Source organism: Plecotus auritus (genome assembly GCF_963455305.1).
Source record: "Plecotus auritus genome assembly, chromosome: 3".
Lineage (NCBI taxonomy): Eukaryota > Metazoa > Chordata > Mammalia > Chiroptera > Vespertilionidae > Plecotus > Plecotus auritus.
This window is the reverse complement of record NC_137772.1, coordinates 181,169,029-181,191,005: the sequence shown is the minus strand read 5'-3', so window position 1 is coordinate 181,191,005 and position 21,977 is coordinate 181,169,029. Positions and strand designations below refer to the sequence as shown.

The window sequence follows — 21,977 nt, the reverse complement described above, 5'->3', positions numbered from 1 at the left end:
AAGGTGTTTTGTGGGACCCGCTGACCTTCAGAGGAATTCCTAAGTAGGCAGCAATGTTGACTTTGATAGCTGAGGTAATGCTTAGTGAATTGAAGCTTATTTTTTATTCAGTACATGTAACCTCAGCATTGTTCAACTGGATAACCTCTGCTACTCCAGTACTCAGGTATTGATTGCTGTTTTAGAGCTGTAATATACCGTTCATTATGTGTGTGTGTGTGTGTGTGTGTGTGTGTGTGTGTGTGTGTATTATTGATTTCAGAGAGATGGAGAGAGAGATAGAAACATCAATGATGAAATAGAATCATTGATATGCTGCCTCCTGCATGGCCCCTACTGGGAATTGAGCCCACAACCCAGGCATATGCCCTGACTAGGAATGGAACCTTGACCTCCTGGCTCATAGGTCAATGCTCAACTACCGAGCCACATTGGCCAGGCCCATTTATTTTTTAAAGGCAATTATAGGGGATCTCAACTTTGGTTATAGTTAACCAAGTTATTGGGGGGATGAAAGGAGTTCCATGATATTGCAGTGTAATCAGACAAACCCATCATTCTCTTTATCAGCGCAAAAGGTGAAGGGAAGAAGCAATATGGCAGTTTTTTGAAAGAGAGATATGGGTTACTATATATGAATTACCAAAGAATCACACTTCAATGTTTTTGTGCCTTTTTATTCAGAAAGGGAAATAAAAGGAAATATAATAAACACTGTTTCAACCACGGGCTGCTCTTAAAAGAGCCAAGTACCCTCAAATTAAATTCATGCTTCTTAGCTCTCATTTTCCCATAACACTGGCATAATTCAACCATGGCATTTTGCCAATTACCTCCAGAGTAAAAAATAGGGTACTAACCACCTCTTTTTCAAGGAACAAAGTTTTTAAGAAGCAATTGATTACTGCTTGTCGGGATAAACAGTAATTCTCCTGGGAATCTATTATTTATGGGATAAACCTTGAAGGGAAAAAAATTCAATCTAAACACATTTATTGCTTTAATGGTCCTTGGAAGAACATAATCTTATATTCTTCCTTCTCTTTTCTTCTCAATGTTATGAGAGTTTATTTTCTTTTACCAGTCTATAGAAATAAAGGCCTGCAAACCACAAAAGTGCTCAGAGCCCCACAAAGATTTATAACGCACTGATAATATGCAATTTCAGTCTTGCTTCTTCTTTCAAAAGGCATGTAATATCTAGATGATGAATATATGCAACTATATGGATGTAGATGACGAGTGTGTGTGTGTGTACTATTTCTTAATCCCCTTAAAAATGCAAACATATATTAATTTTCAGGAAGATTTAATATGAAATTTCAAACCTATATACAAAAATAATAATCACATGGGAAAACTTCAAATTAATACCCTCTTGAAGAGTATTGCTATTTACCACAGTAAATAACAGGTGATAAAAATAAACCTTACACTCTGCTGAAATTTTAAATTTTTATATATAAAAAGGCTGAAGAAAAAATTCATTTATGATAAATTTAGAAAATATAGAGACATACTTGAATTCACACATTCAATGACTATTATACATGCCAATATATATATTTTTAAAAAATATTGAAGGACAATTTAAAATTATCCTTCAGCTCAGCTCATGTCAGATTGTTTCCATAGCAATGGTAAAGGGATAGTTAAACGTCACTTTACCATTTCTATAGCTAGGGTTTGTCATATCCTATCTATTTTCATTTTTTTCTTTAAAGAAAAAGTCTCTCCCATCTGGTGTGGCTCAGTGGTTGAGTGTCTAACTATGAAATAGGAGGTCATGGTTCGATTCCTGGTCAGGGACATGCCTGGGTGTCAGGCTCCATCCCCAGTAGGAGGCACCCAGGAGGCAGCCAATGTTTCTCTCTCTCTCTCCCTCTCCCTTCTTCTATGAAATCAATAAAATTATATTATATTTTATTTTATTTTTTAAAAATATATTTTATTAATTTTTTACAGAGAGGAAGGGAGAGGGATAGAGAGTTAGAAACATCAATGAGAGAGAAACATCGATCAGCTGCCTCCTATATGCCCCCCACTGGGGATGTGCCCGCAACCAAGGTACATGCCCTTGACAAGAATCGAACCTGGGACCCTTCAGTCAGCAGGCCGATGCTTTATCCACTGAGCCAAACCGGTTAGGGCTAAAATTATATTTTAAAAAGAAAAGAAAGAGTCTATGCAACTAAAATTTAATCCTATCTAATAAAAGAGTAATATACAAATTGACCGTACCTCCACTACACCCACAAGCCATGCCCACCAGCCAATCAGGAGCAAGTATGCAAATTAACCCAACCAAGATGGCTGTGGCCACGAAGCGAGCAAGAGGCTTGGGTTTCCACAGCAATGGAGGAAGCCAAGCTTCCTGCACACCTTGGCCAGCCCAGCCCTCTCCTCAAGGCTACAAAGTTTCAATTATAAAAGATAAATAAATCCCAACAAAAATGGCTGCAGTCACAGAGCGAGCAGGAGGTTTGGGTTTCTCTGGTGATGGAGGAAGCCAAACTTCCTGGCCAGCCCTGGCCTCTGCTCAAGGCTACAAAGTTTCAATTATAGAAGATAAATAAATCCCAGATCCCAGGGCCTCGGCTTGGGTCACCTGGGGGCATGGCTGGCCTGTAAACCACCACAGGCCCCTCGCCCAGGCCACCCCATGCCCCAAGGGAACCCCCACCCTGATCTGGGACATCATTCAGGGCAAACCAGCCAGCCCCCACCCATGCACCAGGCCTCTATTCTATCTAATAAAAGAGTAATATGCAAATTGACCATCACTCCAACACACAAGATGGCTGCCCCTATGTGGTCAAAGATGGCTGCCCCCATGTGGACATAAGATGGCCACCACAAGATGGCCAGCAGGGGAGGGCAGTTGTGGGCGATCATGCCAGCAGGGGAGGGCAGTTGGGAGGGACCAGGCCTGCAAGGGAGGGCAGTTGGGGGCTATCAACCCTGCATGGGAGGGCAGTTAGGGGTGGCCAGGCCAGCAGAGGAGGGAAGTTGGGGGCGACTGGGCCTGCAGGGAAGGGCAGTTGGGGGGGACCCAGGCCTGCAGGGGAGAGCAGTTGGGGGGGGGGGGGACCAGGCCTGCAGGGGAGGGCAGTTAGGGGCAATCAGGCTGGCAGGGGAGCAGTTAGGCATCAATCAAGCTGGCAGGGGAGTGGTTAGGGGGTGATCAGGCTGGCAGGCAGAAGCAGTTCGGGGCAATCAGGAATGCAGGCAGGCAGAAGCGGTTAGGGGCAATAAGGAAGGCGGGCGGGTGAGCATTTGGGAGCCAGCAGTCCTGGATTGTGAGAGGGATGGTCCAGCTGCCCATTTAGGCCCGATCCCGGTAGGATCGGGCCTAAACGGGTGGCCGGACATCCCTCGAGGGGTCTCAGATTGGAGAGCGTGCAGGCTGGGCTGAGGGACGCACACCACTGTGAACGAATTTCGTACACTGGGCCTCTAGTTTGATAAATTTTTATTTCCTTTCACCCTAAAGCAATACATGAATAGGGCAATCTTTGGGTATCAGGCAGTTTACTTCTTTCTTCCTGAGATTCTAGTACATCAACAATTTAACATGTAATATAATAATTCCTCCTCACATTGGGATTCTTTACATTTTTATATTAAAATGTGAATGACCAATTCTTAAAGACCTTCCCAACCCTCTCCTCTTTCCTCCTCCCTTCCTGCCCTCCTGTGTGTATCAGTTAGAGTCCTGGCAGGAAGCAGATGGCAGACTCAAGTGTGCCAATTTACCAGAGTTTAACAAAGGGACCATTTGTAAAGATGTGACAGAAAATAAGAAACCAACAAGAAATAAAGTAGTTACCTCCTGAGGACAAAAATGGCCAGAGTTGTTCCTAGCCCTAAGCCATAAGAAGCAAATGGAAGTGATCAGACCCGGGAGAGGGCAGCTGAACAGAGAGGGCCACCTGTCAGGGGGTGCATGCAGCCTTCAGTAAGGTGACACAGCTACTCATGAGAGCGACCTGACAGGAAGACAGCCTGCAGACTAAATACCCAGACTTGACCTCCTTCTGATATCCTGCCAGTGGTCTTCACTGGTCAAACCAAACCAGAATCCAGGGGACAAAAGAACCTATTCATATGGTCTAGACTCTAGACCAGCCGTGGGCAAACTACGGCCCGCGGGCCGGATCCGGCTGTTCTATCCGGTTCTCCTGCTCTCCCCTCCGCTCCTTTACTTTGAATTTATATTAGTTCACACAAACACTCCATCCATGCTTTTGTTCCGGCCCTCCGGTCCAGTTTAAGAACCCATTGTGGCCCTCGAGTCAAAAAGTTTGCCCACCCCTGCTCTACACAGATCAGCCCCCAGAAGGCAGAGCAGGGTCGAAAAGGTGATTAGAGAGGTAGAATAAAGGCATTCATCCCACCCCCACATAGGCATATCCATTAGTGAAAAATCACCTTTCAGTTTGCAAATCGCATGGTGGGCGTTTCATCAGCAGAACTAGAGAGCAATTTGTATGTTAACGAATCCGTGGGAAAAAGGAACACATTAAACAAGGCACTTGGACATGCGATAAGGTAAGAGAAATATTTATTTACTTTCGCACAAGAACGAGCTTATACTGAACAAATTCAACCAAATAATATGAAGTGCATTAAAACAAGGAAATAGGGATGACTTTTCCTGTTAGAAAATATTAAGTAACCATGCCTGTGCATTATTTTTTTTATCATTACAATAACTTGTGTCAGGTTGCTTTTCATAGTGTATACTGTACATAACATGTTATAGCTTCTTGCTTTGCTTCTGAAAATATAATTCATTCACTGCCTGGCATTTTAGTTTTGACAGTGAGGACCCTAACTGGTTCGTGAAGATTCTGATCTAGAGAAACATTTTCTGCACCAGTGAAGCTAGAGGCTTTCAGACTCTGCCGGGTCCAGGCTGTATATCCAGGGGTCATGAAGTCACGGTGTGTGTTCCACACCCATTCTTCCACACGGTGATGTTAGACACGGTAGAGGCAGAATTCTGGCCTAGTTTTGCCCCAAGAATTTTTCTTTTGTGATTTTTCTCAAGCTCCACAAATTTCATAATTGAAAGTTCACTCAGCTATTAACAAAGCTGCACTTAGCTGCCCGCAAATCATTCACTTTAAGGTTTAACTTTTTTTTATTTTATTTTTTTGGTCTTTTTAATGAAAGAACATTCTTTGAACAGCAATCTCTCATGAGACAGTTAACTTCACAGTTCCTGAAGGCACTGTGGATCCACTGAGCAACAGATGTGGCCATTCTAAAAAAAAAGGGGGGGTGGGGGAGAGAAAGCACAGTATGAATTTTTAAGCCATTAGTAAATGCTCACACTTATTGATTGGTACACACAAACATAATTGTATGGTTTATTTATTATTTCTGTACCACTAGAAGTTCAATGGCCCAATCACTTTCCATGTCTGTACTATAGTAGAACTAATTATGTCCAGTTACTTGTGGCAAATTATAGACTAGCTTTATTTACCCCATGACATCCTCTTAGGTCACATTTATCCTTTTATTTATTTACTAGAGGCCTGGTGCATGAGATTCATGCACTGGGGGGTTGGGGGGAGAGGCTCAGCCTGGTCTGCACCCTCTTGCAGTCCGGGACCCCTTGGGGGATGTCTGCCTGCTGGGATCGGGCCTAAGCCAGCAGTCAGACATCCCTCTTGCAGTCTGGGGCTCTTGCAGTCCAGGACCACTCGCTCCTTACTGCACGCCTACTGTTCTCGCCAGCTGTGAGCCTGGCTTCTGGCTGAGCGGCGTTCCCCCTGTGGGAGTGCACTGACCACCAGGGGGCAGCTCCTGCATTGAGCGTCTGCCCCCTGGTGGTCAGTGTGTGTCATAGCGACCAGTCATTCTGCTGTTCGGTCAATTTGCATATTAGCCTTTTATTATATAGGATTCACAAAATAGGTATTGGTATCTAGAGCCCTAGATATACTGAAGAATAATGCAGACATGCTCACTACCTTCACAGGGCAGGGCTTCTAGTTTTCTGATGGGGGAAGAAACTACTAAGTACCAAGCAAGTATACAATAAAAAATTATGAACAGTGCTAGAAAAGAAACAATCTAGCTGGTACCATGACAGTGATTCAAGATTAGCTACTAAATTGGGTGGTGAGGCGAGACTTCTCTGTACACGTGATATTTAAGCCAGGACCTCCAGACAGCTATGTGGAAAGGTAGGCCAAAAGCACCGGGAATGCAATGAATAAAGGCTTTGACGTGAAGAGTTCTGAGCAGTTAAGAAACTGAAAAAGCCCCGGGTGAAAATTTTAAACTGGTGAAGAAAACAATGCAAAAATGAAGTTAGAAAAATGGGCAAGGCAAGGAAGGACCAACATGCTTAATTAGTTTTTATAACAAAATACTGAAATAATGTAGTATATTACAAAAAAGAAAAAAAATCATATCTTATTCTTTTTATTTAAATTTTTTTCAATTACAGTCGACATACTGTAAGGTCTGGGGCTGGGAAAGCAAGAACTTTACAAACTTTGCTTTCTAGCCTGCTTTAGCCTGCTTGAATAATGAGGAAGATAAACTTAAGCTGTCTGACCTTGTTGGCCAGAGACTAGATATGCCCATAATTTCAATGCCATGCCAGGTGCATTTTTTAATTGGATAGAACTGTGTTGTTTTCAAGGCCAGCAGCGAGATAACCACTAAGTGCACATAGGGCTGGCTCTTTAATAAATAGGGAAGTTCTGCTTGCAGCCTTGCTTAGAATTTGAATTCATTTTCTCTAAGCCCAGGGGTGCAGCCCACCGGTGCAGCCCACCGGTGAATAAGTGTGACTCCCCCGGCCTGTGCTTTCGGGCCGCGGGACCTCACCCGAGAGCTTTCAATAAACGCGATTTTTCGCTTTTACCCTGCTTGTCTTGGTCAACTTATTGGTTTCGGTCGGGTTAAGTCTTACATCTCTGATTAAACCTTACACATACAAATATTATATTAGTTTCAGGTGTACAACTCAGTGATTAGATATTATATAACTTCCTAAGTCATCCTGATAGATCTCATACCCATCTGACACCATACGTAGTTATTACAATAGTAATAGGACTATAATCCGTTTGCTGTACTTTCCAGCACCGTGACTATTTTGCATCCACTAATTTGTACTCCTTGAGAGCTTGTTTGGAGGTTCTAGCAGGGGAGCACCCTTGACTGAAGACCGGTCCTCTCCTCTGGGGGGAAGGTCATCCTCTTCGACTATGGAGCATGCAGCTTAGGGAGGGATGTACATGGACTGGTGAGGGAGGAGGGGGACACCCGCCTAGCCAGCCAGATCAGCCAAATCAACCCTGGCGGCCAATGGGGTGACAGATGTTGCAGCCAGATCACTCTCACATCTCAATCTGTACTTTTACCACCCAGCCTCCCTCACTCCCCTCCCACCTGGCAACCATCAGTTTGTTCTCTGTATCTGTGAGTCTGTTTCTATTCTATTCATTTGTTTATATTGTTTTTTAGATTCCACATATAAGTGAAATTATATGGTAACTATCTTTCTCTCTCTGACTTATTTCATTTAGCATGATGCACTCTAGGTCCACCCACATGATCCCAAATGCTTAAGATTTTATTCTTTTTTATGGCCAACAAACAGACAAGTGGATAAAAAAAATTGTGGTACATATACACAATGGAATTATAGCTTATTTTTTAAATTCCTTGCACCTTACTTTTCTCAACTAGCTAACAAGTAATGATGATTAAGACTGTCACTACAAATGTAAGGTGATAATATCCCTCTACTGCATGAGCACATACTCTGTCAGACACTTTGCAAGGCACTTCAAACACATTACCAACCTCGCAGCATTCCCAGTAGGTTCACTATTAATAGATGTTTTAGATTTAGAAACTGAAGTGTAGAAAGCTTAAATATCATATCCAGCGTCACACAGCTAATAAATGGGATAGCCAAAATAAAAATTCAGGTTACTCTAACTCTAAAACTCATCCTCTAGTCGATATTTTCTCTCAAGAATTGACTTTAGAGCACTGAAAATGTATTATACCTTAATATGATAAAATCAAAAGTGTCTGTTCCTGCAAGATAAAAAGTAGAAAAGAAAAGATTTTGATATTTTAGGCTTTGTTGAAGCACCAAATGAGGAAAAATCCAGTATTTATCCAAGAAGATTATCCATTTCACCTCATCCTCTCCCATTACAAATTGTTATTAAGCACAGCTCCTTTTTTTTTTACACCAAGCAACCTACAGGGCTGCTTCATTAAGCAGAGCTCTTATTCTCACAGCAAGGGAGAGTCTCAGCCATCTCTTGAGTCTCTAGTGGCATTATGAAGCCTTGTCATCATGATCAGAGGAAGAGACTTTTTGACCATAACCTGGTTACATGCTCTTTTCCAATCCAGTGACCCAATAAAAGGAGGGATGTCCTAGTGCCTGAGAGTATCAGTTTCTCAAAGTGTATGGCTTTTGAGCATTGAGTTAGGGATTTACTAGAGCCTTTTGCCATTGAGTATGTAACACTAGCACTAGAACCCTATACTAAAGAAACCATTGCTATGGTTGTCATGAACATGTTTTTAGAAAGGGACTTTATATTTTCCAAATTTTCCAGGAATATTTTTCTTATTCCATATCAATATATTCTGCTATAACAAGATATTCTACAAACCATATCTCTGGACACTCATCAAGTTCATACATGAAGGATAGTGATTATTTTAATAAAATATCCCATTGAGGTTCTGGTTTCAGTAATAGCATAGTTGCTTATAAAAGACTAACCCTCTGATAGGTAACTATAAAGTCTAGAAAAATATAAAAATAGCTATTTGAAGCAATGGAGCATGACAAACATCAGGCAGATACAGAGGGCTTCAATCTTTGAGGGAAATGTACTGTGGGAGATTCATTTTTACTTGGCATTTCCCCTTAGGGTATTGATGGTCGGCAAACTCATTAGTCAACAGAGTGGCAAACCGCAGCTCATGAGCCGCAGTTTGCCAACCACTGTCCTAGACTGTGTCTTAGGATAACTGTGATTCACTCAAAAAGCGACCATCTGATAGGCCCCAGAGGCCAGAGAACAATTTTTAGGGCTATCTGAAAATTGGACTATCTGAAAATTCAAGAGAAAATATCTAGAAAAAAGGCATCAGAATATGAACTTTCCTCAAACCTTTGGCTGGTTTTGAATTACTGAGAAGACTAAATAAATAGTCATAGTTTGAAGGTTGAAAGATCTGAGAAGAAATTTCAGGTGCTGATTGATAAACAAGCCAGGCTTTCCATTAAAAGCCCAAAAGGGCCATGATAGGAGCAAAACAATGTTTCAAGATTCAGAGATTCAACCTAGAACAAGGGTAAATCTGGACTAGATCCACTTATCCAGCATAAATCCAAGCCTCCTAAGTGCAAGGTGAATGGCCAGTAGTTTGCAACTTGCTAGAACAAAAACAGTCTTTGGCGGGAACTAATAGAACATAAGTTCTATATCCTAAATTATCCATGATTTCCAATAAACCTCAGCAATTATTAGACATGTAAAGAAAAATGGGAAAAGGTGACTCCTAATTAAGAGAAAAAGTTGTAAATAGAAATTACTTAAAGATAATCCAAATGGTCTAATTAGCAGACAAAGACTGGAAAGTATCTTATCTAATAAAAGGGTAATATGCAAATTAACCATCACTCTGCTATACCCACAAGCCATGCCCACAAGCCAATTAGGAGCAAATATGCAAATAAACCCAACCAAGATGGCTATGGCCACAGAGAGCAGGAGGGAGGCTTGGGTTTCCCAGGCAATGGAGGAAGCCAAGCTTTCCGCCTGCCCTTGCTGGCCTAGGCCTCCACTCAAGGCTACAAAGTTTCAATGATAGAAGATACATAAACCCAAACAGAAATGGCGGCAGCCACGGAGCTGGAAAGAGCAGGAGGTGAAGGTTGCCCGTGGCGATGGGGGAAGCCAGGCTTTCCGCACACCCTGGCCGGCCCAGGCCTTGCTTAAGGCTACAAAGTTTCAATTATAGAAGATACATAAATCCCAATAGAAATGGCTGCCGCCAGAGAGCAAGCAGAAGGCTTGGCTCCGCTCCAGGCTACAAAGTTTCAATTGTAGAAGATAAATAAACCCCAGATAACAGGGTCTCTGCTTGGGGTACCAGGGGGCATGGCCGGCCTGCAAACCACCATAGGCCCCTCTCCCAGGCTGCCCCACGCCCCAAGGGAACCCCCACCCTGATCTGGGACACCCTTCAGGGCAAACCAGCTGGCCCCCACCCATGCACCAGGCCTCTATTCTATCTAATAAAAGAGTAATATGCAGATTGACTATCACTCTAACACACAAGATGGCTGCCCCCATGTGGTCAAAGATCCTGCCCCCATGTGGACACAAGATGGCCACCACAAGATGGCCAGCAAGGGAGGACAGTTGGGAGGGACCAGGCCTGCAAGGGAGGGCAGTTGGGGGTGATCAAGCCTGCAGGGGAAGGCAGTTGGGAGAGACCAGTCCTGCAAGGGAGGGCAGTTGAGAGCGATCAAGCCTGCAGGGGACCCAGCTGGCAGAGGAGGGAAGTTGGGGTGACTGGGTCTGCAGGAAAGGGCAGTTGGGGGGGACTCAGGCCTGCAGGGGAGAGCAATTGGGGGGTACCAAGCCTGCAGGGGAAGGCAGTTAGGGGTGACCAGGTCTGCAGGGGAGGGCAGTTAGGAGTGACCAGGCCTGCAGGGGAGGGCAGTTAGGGGCAAACAAGCTGGCAGGGGAGCAGTTAGGCATCAATCAGGCTGGCAGGGGAGTGGTTAGGGGGTGATCAGGCTGGCAGGCAGAAGCAGTTAGGGGCAATCAGGAAGGCAGGCAGGCGAGCAGTTGGGAGCCAGTAGTCCTGGATTGTGATAGGGATGTCACTGGGATCAGGCCTAAACTGGCAGTCAGACATCCCTCAAGGGGTCCCAGATTGGAGAGGGTGCAGGCTGGGCTGAGGGATAACCCCCCACCCCGTGCACAAATTTCGTGCACTGGGCCTCTAGTCTATTATAAACATCTCTTATAAAGATGGTCATAATGAAAAACACACACATGGTAAATCTTAACTGAGAAATGAAGCTTTAAATAGAATTAAATGGACATTTTGAAACTTTACAGTGCAATATCTGAAATAAGTGAAAAATCTGAAATACTGGATGCATTTAACAGGTTATAGATGACAAAAGGAACAGTCATAACATTTGAAGACAAAACAATAGAAAATATCTAATCCCTAAAACAAAGATAAAAATATCTAAATAAATATAGACCCTCAGTGACCTTCAGGATAGTCTTAAACCAGATAACATATATGTAGTTAGAGTCCCAGAAGAATAAAAGGGAGACTATGTGGCAGACAAAATATGTAATTTCCAAAATATATAAAGAACTCATAAAATTCAACACCAAACAAACAACTCAATCAAAAAGTGGGCGGAGGACCTGAAAATACACCTCTCCCAAGAAGACATTCAAACAGCCCATAGATATATGAAAAAATGTTCAACCTCACTAGCAATTAGGGAAATACAAATCAAACTACAATGAATAACATCTCATATAACAAGACAAGCAATAACAAGTGTGGGAGAGGTTGTGAAAAAAAAAGGGAGCCCTCATGCACTGCTGGAGGGAATACAGACTGGTGTACACACTATGGAAAGCAGTCTGGCGATTCCTCAAAAAAAAATAGAGCTACCATATGACCTCTTCTGGGCATATACCTGAAAAACTCAAAATCATATATTTGCAAAGATATATGTTTATTGCAGCACTATCACGATGGCCAAAACATGGACACAACCAAATTGTCCTGCGATAGAGGCCTGAATAAAGAAGATGTGGCTCATATACACAGTGGAATACTACCCAGCCATAAGAAAGGATGAAATGGCACCATCTGCAACAACATGGATGGACCTTGAGAACGGTATGCTAAGTGAAATAATTCCATCAGAAAAAGCTAAGAACCATATGATTTCACTCATATGTGGGATATAAAACTGAAACTTGTGAACACAAACAGCAGTGTGGTGTTGCCAGAGGGAAGGGGATGAGGAGAGTAGGGGGTCCTAAAATAAGGTGACAGGAGAAGATCTGACTTTGGGTGGTGGGCACAAGGTGCAATATACAGATCTTGTAACTTAGAAACCCACACCTGAAACCTATATGATCATGTTGACCAATGTCACCCCAATAAATCTATAATAACAAAAGTATAATATGCTAATTAGACCAGACGTCCTTCTGGATGACTTTCCAGACGAAGTTGGGGCTTCAAGGGAAGCCTGGGTCCCAGGTGCCTGCCAGCAGCCAGAGGGAAGCCCGGGTCCCAAGTGCCAGAGGGAAGCTGGTACAAGCAGCCGGGGAAGGAAGACCTACTCTTGCATAAATTTCATGCACAAATTTCATGCATTGAGCCTCTAGTTTAATAATAAAATCCTATATAATAAAAGCCTAATATGCAAATTGACCAAACAGTGGAATGACCAGAGGAACAACCAGTCACTATGATGCGCACTGACCACCAGGGAGTAGATGCTCAATGCAGAAACTGCCCCCAGCTTGCAGGCCCCAGACCAGCCAAGGGGGGCGCCAGTGCCCCCCCCCCCAGTGCCTCATTGGTCGCCCCACAGAGGGAGGCTACCAGTGGTGGCATGGGGTGGGGCTGGCAAGTGGGCAGCGCCAGGCCGGCCAAGGCGTGTGCCAATCGGGGGGTGGCCTGATTACCCCGCTGGTTGCCCCACAGATCGGCCCTGATTGCCAGTCAGGCCTAGGGACCCTACCTGTGCATGAATTTCATGCACTGGGATTCCAGTAAAATAATCTATAATAATAAAAATGTAATATGCTAATTAGACCGGACAGCCGAACAACCTTCTGGACGACCTTCTGGATGAAGCCAGGACTGCGAGGGCTGAGCCCCTTGCACAAATTTTGTGCATTGGGCCTCTAGTAAATAAATAAAAAGGAAGTATTGTATACAGGAAAAAATACAAATGATAGCTAAAGCCTCATCAGAAAACATAGAGACCAGAAAGCAACAGAGAATCACCTTTAATGTGATGGGAACAAACTGTCAATTCTGAGGCCTAAATTTAGTAAAAATATCTTCAAAAATAAAAAACATTTTTAGATAAGTGTAAGAGAAAGAAACATTGATATGAGAGAGACACATCAATTGTTTGCCTCTCTTCCACTCCCTGACCTGGGACAAGACCGAGCCTGCAATGGATTTATGTGCCCTTGACAGGCATTGATCCTGCCACTTTTCAATCCACAGGCCAATGCTCTAACCACTGAACCAAAATGGCTAGGGCTAACCATTTTTTGATTGGACATTTTGGTTTCTTCCTTGATTTTACATAACAAATAATGTTATGAGGTGAATATTCTCATGCATATAGCTTGTTGCATATTTTAGATTATTTCTTTAGTTTTGATTCACAAAACTGGGATTAATAGGCAAAAGATATTTGTGTGGGAACAGGGAGCTGGCAAGGAGGTGTATGTGTGGGTTGTTGACATGTATTTTTCAATGTCCCTAACAGTGACTAGGAATTACAATTGCAGTCTAATTCCAGTACATCTCTGTCAGCACTGGAAATCACTGTGACATTTTTTTATGGGAAAATAATGATTCATTATTTTAGTTTACATTTGTTTCAACTATTTAAAGGTCAAAAGAGTTCCTCATTTTTAATTATCTCTATTTTTTAATGAATTGTTTATTCATCCATTGCTGATTTATTTATGGGAAAATAAGTGTTATTAATTTTTATGTTTTTAACCTAATAAAGAAATCATATCTGCTGAAAATATTTTTCCAGTCTCCAGTTTTAACTTTCTATTTTGCTAATTTTGTTTATCTACAGAAGCCCTAACTTTTCTTTGAGGTATATTTTATCACTTCTAAGTTAGAAATGGAATCTCCCTTCTACAATTTTGATAAATATTTAATTATATTTTATTTGTTTAGACTTCCATTTAACATTTAATAATTTTCCACACAGAATTTGTTTTGATATACAACATAATAGCATATAAAATTACTTTCCTCAAATTGTTATCCAGTCATTCAAATATGTATAGAATACTCCTTTCTTTCTCTATTGATTTTCCAAACTCTCTTGATCATCCCTTCAAGTCTTCATTATAATGTTGTCCATTTATGGGATATTTGTTTGCATAGACAGATCTAGTTATCTATTCCAATGTTATTACAGAGGTCCACCTTCAAAACTTTAAGTTTGCTGTTTCTGATAGATGAAGACAACATTTAGGAGCTTCATTCTTATAAACCTTTATTTTTTCTAATATCTCAATTATTTCAGATTCTCCCTAGAAGTTAAAAGTGCCCCCCTGGTTTATCATTTACAAAGTGTCCTGCTCAGTGTTTATTTATTAGAGGAAATGACCCTCTAATCCCTCCTCTCTCCTCATTTCTCAATTATACAACTCTCCTTTGTTTGAAACTCAAAGCATAATTGCCTGAAAGCACTCTGGCCCATCATAGGATAGGCATTTATTAGATTTAAGAAAGGCAACCTTAGCGATTCATTTTTGACTCAGGAATTAAACCTCTGAGTGGAGAAAATATTTTTTAACCTAAGTAAATTAAATTTGAAGAAATTCTTTAAAAAGGAAGGGAAAAATCATTCCCTATTCTATCCAGCTAACTCCTAACTCCTCAGATCTCCTCTCCAATGCCACTTCCTCAGAAAGTAACTGGTTCACATGTTGTACAGCCTCTTAGCCCAGTGCCCCCTTTCTTCAGAGCATCCATCATAGTTTGTAACGTCTTTATCTGTTTCATGACTTAATTAACGTCTATTTATTCCACTATCCACAATAACAGTCAATACTTATTGAGTGTTTACTCTGATTCCAGACACTGCATTCACCTCTACACCTGTCCTATCCAATGGAAGGCTGCGTGATGACAGACATGTTCTCGATATGTGCTGTCTAATATGATAGCCACTAGCCACATGAGGCTATTAAGCAGTTGAAATGTGGCTAGATGAGTGAGAAATTGAATTTTAATTTGTTTAATTTTAATTAAGTTACATAGCCACATGTAACTACTAACTACTGTATTAGACAGACAGCTCTAGACAATAAGAAGTTAGGCAATAATTTCCAGGAATGATCATGTCTGTATTTGATTATCATTCTAGCCCTGCTATTAGCACAATACCCCATGCAATTTATATTTATTGACTTAAATGAATAACCCAGAGAAGGGTAGGTAAGTAAAAACGGTGCTCTGAAAATACCAAATTATGAAGAATGCTCACCTCCAGCACAATATCTGGAGGCTGTTTTACATAAATTTTATTTTTAAAAGAACACAAACTAAACATAATAAAAATAAGTATTTGGGATAAATTTGGTAAAGTTGAGCATATATATTCTTACAACTCATATTTAATAAGAAGGGGAAAGGAAAACAGCATGAATTGGTAACTTCTGAGAATCAGCACTTACCTGACAAAAGTGAGTTTAATGCCAAAATACACTTTCTGGAATACATTCTTACCATGAGCCCAAAAAATCCTAGTAGTTGTTTATAAGGCAGTGAATGGCAAGCTCATTCATGCTCTTTGCCCCAGAAACACGTTTTTTTCTGCCTAATCCTGAATGCATTTTTCTTATTGGAAGCATCTGTCTGAGCCATATTTGTGTGTTTTTCTTTCTCTATCTGGTATACATTTTTGTTGTCATTGCTCAGAACAATAATCTAACAGATTAAGAGTATAAGGGGACTCAATCTATTTGGTAATTAAATGTCAGAATGTATTTCCCTATTGGTCGTTAATGCTTAAGTTTCTAGATATGAACTGTTACATGTACTCATATTAAATATATATATATAAAAACTACATCGCATATATAATTATTAGTAACTTTTTAGCAGTAGTAACTTTCAAATTTGACAATGTACTTTCAGAAAACAGCATTAAATGTTCACTCAAAAAACTTTGCTTGATTGACAAATTGTGTGATTGAAAGAGCTAGAAATTTGGTTTTAAAATAGACAATCATTTCTCCAGACTTAACACATTTTACATTTCTTTGTCCTGTGACATCAGGCCACTCTAGTGAGAATTTGTACTAACTGAATCTGAATTAAATTGCTCTATGAAAAATTATTTTTAAATGAAAATGGTCACTTAAACAACCAGAGTGGTTATAGATATCTGGCTGTGCTAAGCCAGGAAAAATCAGACATCTTTGCTTTCTTATTACTATTAAGCCTTCCAGATTTTTTTACTTAGTCTTAGTGTTCATTCCAAAATTATGACTATGAAGATCAATGACTTCTAAATCAAATGTCTGTACAGTCATCAAAGAAGAATGCTTCCAAGTTTGTCCCTATCTATGCACTCCACAGGCTATCTGCGTTCTCCGCATGTTTGTCTTGCAGAAGAAACACAATGCTCTCTTTCCTTATGATAAGAAGAAAAATCTTTGTAAGGATTTTTGTCCAACTGTAGGAATAAAATATGGTAAATAACAGATCTTAAAATAACAGCTCAATGTAACTAATCACACAAACCAAGAAATATGCCCATTTTACCTTATTGATTTCCACTTTGGAAAGTGCAATATATCTACTTTGTTGATACATCTTACAAACCTCATAAAAGGACCAGATAAAAATCAGTAAAATAATGTGGTGTTCTATTATGAAAGAAGTAACATGAAGTTTGGTGTTTTAGGGTTTTTGTTTGTTTGTTTTTGTTTTTAAGTGTGTGTACAGTTAGATACTTTAGGGCAATTTAAGTAGGTTGTTTCTGTTCTGGTTGTTCTTTCTGTGCCTCCTGCTCCATATCCATATATTCTTGAAGGATGCACATGACCTTCAGCCTTGGAACTGACAAAGCTGATCACCACTTCCCACCTCTCCTGGAACAATAAATAGGAAATGAAATATGTCCCCTTGGCCAGGCAACGCCATTCCGATCTCTGAGCTCGGGGAGCAGCTGGCCAAGAGCTCCCTGCCTGGATGGAAAGGCCTTACCTTGCACTGGCAGAGAGTGCACTCCGTGCCATGTTTGATCCACGAGGAGCCAGTGAAGCGCACCACATTCATCTCGTCCAGGCAGGTTTTGGTGATGTCATTGCGAATGGTGTCGGCCTGGCAAGGGTCGGTGACACAGCGCGGGCAGCACTCACCCTCTGGGAGCACGCTGAACTCACATTCCGCCTCTGGGCAAGGCAGCGGCCAGCAGTCCACTTCCCCTTGCTGTAAGGAAAGCAGAGGTGCAGGGGCGGCGGGCAGGGCGGCGGGCAGGGAGGAGGCAGGAGGGAGGGAGCATGGTGTTTACTGAACACGCAATTGACCTGAAGGACATGTGTGCTCAGACCTCCCAGGCTGGGCATCGTGCACTCAGCGTGACGAGGCCTCCCCTGCAGCTGAATTTTAAACTGGCCTCCATCCATTGAACAAGAACAACAATAAAACAAAACCAAAACCATTCTCTTAAAACAATCAAATATGCATGCCCCTCTCTTTCCCATGGAAAAGGAGAACTATTTATTATGGAAGAGGTTTTTATTAAACTTTTTGCCTATGCCATCCTTTTTTTTAAATTCTTTTGATATTTCCCCCCTCACTTCACATTTATTCCCTTCTGCATAAAAGAAAATTTTGCCCATTTATGAGAAAAGAAACTGAAATATGTAAGAAATATGACAGTTTTTCTTGTTCGTTTATATGTTTCTCCGTATGGGGTGGGGGAGTGGGGGGCAAACTAGGAACTGATTTTAGTCGTTTTTATTCCACCTGGGAAAGTTGTATGAATTGGTTCTTTCTAAAATGTGGTTCCTACCTGTTTCCTATTTTCTCCATAATTCTGAATCTCCTGGTTTTGGAGATGAAAGCAGCCTTCAGGCACAGAAGCTGACCTTGTTCTCTCAATTGATTTTTTTTTTTTGGGTTGAAAGTATAAAAAGAAAGCACTACCTTAAAAATATCCTCACACAAATAGAAAGAAAACTAGCCATAACTTTAAATGTAGCATCTGTGAAACTTTCTTCATAAAGACACATAGACCAAAGTTTCCTTTTTCATTTGCACCACTAGAAAGAAAGAAGAAATTTGGTCAAATGAAAAAAAAGACTGGTATTTTCTTTATCAAGTCTAGATTTTCTTTTTGACCTACCATTTCCAGTAAAAGTTTCATAAATATATACAGACATTCAATTCTAACATTCAAATAAGAATTTATAATATACCCATATTATGTCTAAAACTGGGTGCCAACCAAAACAGCATTGACAGTAACAACCTTTAGAAGGAAAAAGAGTTTTTTTGTTTGTTTGTTTTTTAAGTCTCAGTATGACTGATAGAAATGGATTAACAAAAGTTCCACTTGGAAACAAATGATTTTTCTCATGAATGCCACTGTTGTATTCATAACAAGTATTTAGTGAGTGCATAGTATATGCCATTAGGATCTGTTCTAGATGCTGGATCCTGAATGAGACCCAGGAAGCTGGGAGAGTCTTTTGTTCTTTTGAGCTCCGGATATTCTCCGGAAAGATACACGACATGGTGCATCATGTCTACCCCAGAGTACCCTTCTCAGGTCCTGACTGCATAGACATCATCTTGTCATCCTAACCAGGCTCACTTGTTTATATGTTTCTTCGTATGGGGCAGGGGTAGGGGGGCAAGTAACTGCTGACACTATGGCCAGGTGCTACATACTGGTGGATGGGGGAGGGCAAGGTTGCTTTCCTATTTAGAATCTGGGCCTAAACTCTTCCTGGACTTCTTGTAGTTAAACTCACCAAGCAGCGGCACTGTTGGCAATTCTGGACCCAGGTGTCTCCACTGTTGTACAAGGTTTCCCCATTTTGATGGAGGCATTGACTGCTAAGCCTTGGGTCACATTCAGGGCAGCAAAAAAGATCAACCGTGGGATTCTCACAGTCACAGACCATCCGTCGACACATCACAAATCCATTCTGTATGAGAAGGAAGAAAAGCATTTATCAAAAGCCTCCATCTCTCAATATACTAACATATGTATGTGCGTGTCTGTGTGTGTATATATATATATGTATATATATATATACATATATATATATACACACACATATATTACATTTATATATTATATATACATATATAAACCTTAGATGTTGATTTGAAAGTTGAGATAATTTTCACTCTGTATCCAATAGAATTGATTTTCTGTAAAGTTCCATTTTGTAGCTAACATACAGAAACTACTCATGCTAGAAAACTTTCCATTTCCTTTCTACATACTATTTGAAGAAAAAGAAACTTTCCAAAAATGTCCTGTATACAATAATAACCACTACATGACATGATCCTTATATCTATATAAATGTGTGTATATGTGTGTGTGTGTGTGTGAGTGTGTGTGTGTATATAAAAAAAAGGGTAATATGCTAATTAGACTGGATGTCCTTCCAGACGAAGCCGGGGCTGGAGAGAAGCCATACCGGGTCCCGGGTGCCAGAGGGAAGCCGGTGCCAGCATCCGGAGGAAGGAAGGCTATTCTTGCATGAATTTCGTGCATCGGGCCTCTAATCTATATATAAATATACATGTATTTGTTTATGAGGATAGTAATTTGAATGCTAACTCAATTTTGTTTTTTGCTAGGTCATGTGTATTTAGTAGCTAGTCAACAAGTCTTACATATTATTAAGTTTATGGAATATTTTAGACCTTATGTTTTTGTACAAACTATTTTCAACTTCTTTTATAATAGTTGAGCCCTTGGTACATAGTATTATTCATTTAACTGAAATTTGAGTCTCCATTATTAACTGGTTACATGTAACAGAACATCTAACTAAAACTAAAATATATCCCAAATAGGTATTTTTAACTCCTAAGTTATAGCATGTCCATTCTGGCTTCATTTATGCATTCATTCAAATGTGGTGTGACTATGAAAACAATAGCATAGTTAGCAACAAAATTTCATCAACAGATAAACACATTGTGGCGTTTGCATACAATGGAATACTATTCAACAATAAAAAAGGAATGGTTTACTGATATATGTCAAGAATACAAATGAATGTCAAAAACATAAAACTGAGAGAAAGAAGCCAAACACAAAGGAGTATATACTATACTAGAGGCCCGGTGCACGAATTCATGCGCAGGAGGTTGGCTGGTCGGCCCCACCCCCAATCAGAGTGGAGGGGTCTGTCGGGGTAGGGGCTGCAGGCAGTTGGCTGGCCAGCCCCACCCCCAATTGGGATGAAGGGGCTTTCGGGGGTGGGGCCATGGGTGGTTGGCTGGCCAGCCCCACCCCCTGGTTGAACTCCTGGTGGAACTCCCAGTCAAGGGGACAATTTGCATATTAGCCTTTTATTATATAGGATGGTTCCATTTACATGAGGTGTTTGCTTGGGGCTAGGTATATGGGACTAACTAAGAAAGGACAGAGGCAACTGGGTAGATGAAAACATTCTATTAATACTAATGGTGGCTATATGGACATATGAATTTTTCTAAGTTCATTAAGCTGTTCACTGGAAATCTATGCACATTACACCTCAATAGAAATGATGAAAAATTTTTATTGATACTAACCTGACATGAGCACACAGAGCACCGATCATTTTCCAACACCCAAATCTGACCGTTGTGCTTAATTTTTCCATCATGGATGCAGTCCCCTGTACAGTTCTTTCCATGAGGACATCGGCAATCATATCCACCATCCAAGTTAAAGCAAATGGTATCGTTGGTGCAGCTGTGCCTGCCGGTCCCACACTCATCGATATCTACAGCCAAGAAAAGGCAGCAGGCCCTGTGCTTAGAATATGCTCAGCTCCAACCACGGCAGTCAGGCTAGTTGTGTCCTGACATGAAGCATACATTCATTTTCATCTTACTGGCATGCACTTCCTATTCAATGCGGACTAAAGCAATGCTAATCAGCTAGGGATTTCACAGGAAAATACTGTCACACCTGATTTCGAACACCAAATAACCTTGCTTACATTTTTGACTTTTATATCTCTGTAAATATCATTGGGCTTTATGAAACACTTACGTTTTTTGAAAGTTAAGAATAGGACTCACTTTATCAAACAAAAACAGGTGGCAGTGAGATTCTAAAAGTGCCTATGATTTTTCATTGAGGAAACCATTCTCAATGTTTAAATGGTACCTACAGAAAATCCTTTCTGAGTGGGAGATAAAATGTCAGGGAAAGCCTGAGGCATTTTACTCAATTTCAAGCCCTATTCACACAGCCATGTCTCCCACATATAAGCTCTTTTCAGCATTCTGCTTAGGTGTTCTTCCCTTACAGTCTAGGAATTTCCACATTGTCCTTATACTTTCTCCTCACCCACAGAAGGGCAAGGTACCATCAACAATTACCATGTCTCTCACAAAGAATCCACCACTTGTTAACTTTTCCATTTCAGATGATCATTTCATCTCCTGCCTGACTCAATTGGCAACTGCCCCTTCTTCACCCGACCTCACCTAGTCCATGGCAATCACAGCCTAAAGCATTTTCATACAGATGAAAAGCAAGCATCATGACCTACAGAACAGGGCCACAGGAGAGACATGATTCATTTTATTTATCCCCATAATTTAAAGGTCACAAGCCAAAATACATTTCAGGGATATAGTATGAGTGGTAGTAAGCAGTTATTTCCCATTTAATCTGTTTCCTCTGAGCAAAGGTCCAGAAAGAAAGAATTAAATCATAACAGGGAAAGTAGGTTAGAGAGAAGACGGAATGTATAGCTCTTAAGTAGGAGGAATATACACTGATTTTCCTTCAAAATTGTAAAAACAGTGTTTAGTAAATACCTTTCTTAAGTGGTTTGATTTCAATAATATTGGGGACATGGACTAGTCAACATTATAGTTTAGCTATATTTAAAATGTTAAATACTTAAGTTCTGTTATATATGCAACCCTGAAAATAAGCC

The 21,977-nt window shown here is 40.9% G+C and overlaps 1 protein-coding gene across 7 annotated transcripts in view; it reads right to left on the bottom strand.

Moving 5' to 3' along the window:
- Positions 1-4,547: 4,547 nt before the first annotated feature.
- Positions 4,548-21,977, bottom strand: part of NELL2 (neural EGFL like 2) — a 331,262-nt gene continuing 313,832 nt past the window's right edge. For all 7 annotated transcript variants that reach the window (XM_080662290.1, XM_080662294.1, XM_080662296.1 and 4 more), the window contains 4 exons: positions 20,614-20,807; positions 18,825-19,001; positions 17,050-17,274; positions 4,548-5,269 (listed from right to left, as the gene is read on the bottom strand). In XM_080662290.1, coding sequence (XP_080518416.1) covers positions 5,219-5,269; positions 17,050-17,274; positions 18,825-19,001; positions 20,614-20,807 — 647 coding nt within the window. In that variant the 3' untranslated portion in view covers positions 4,548-5,218. The remainder of the gene's footprint in view (positions 5,270-17,049; positions 17,275-18,824; positions 19,002-20,613; positions 20,808-21,977) is intronic.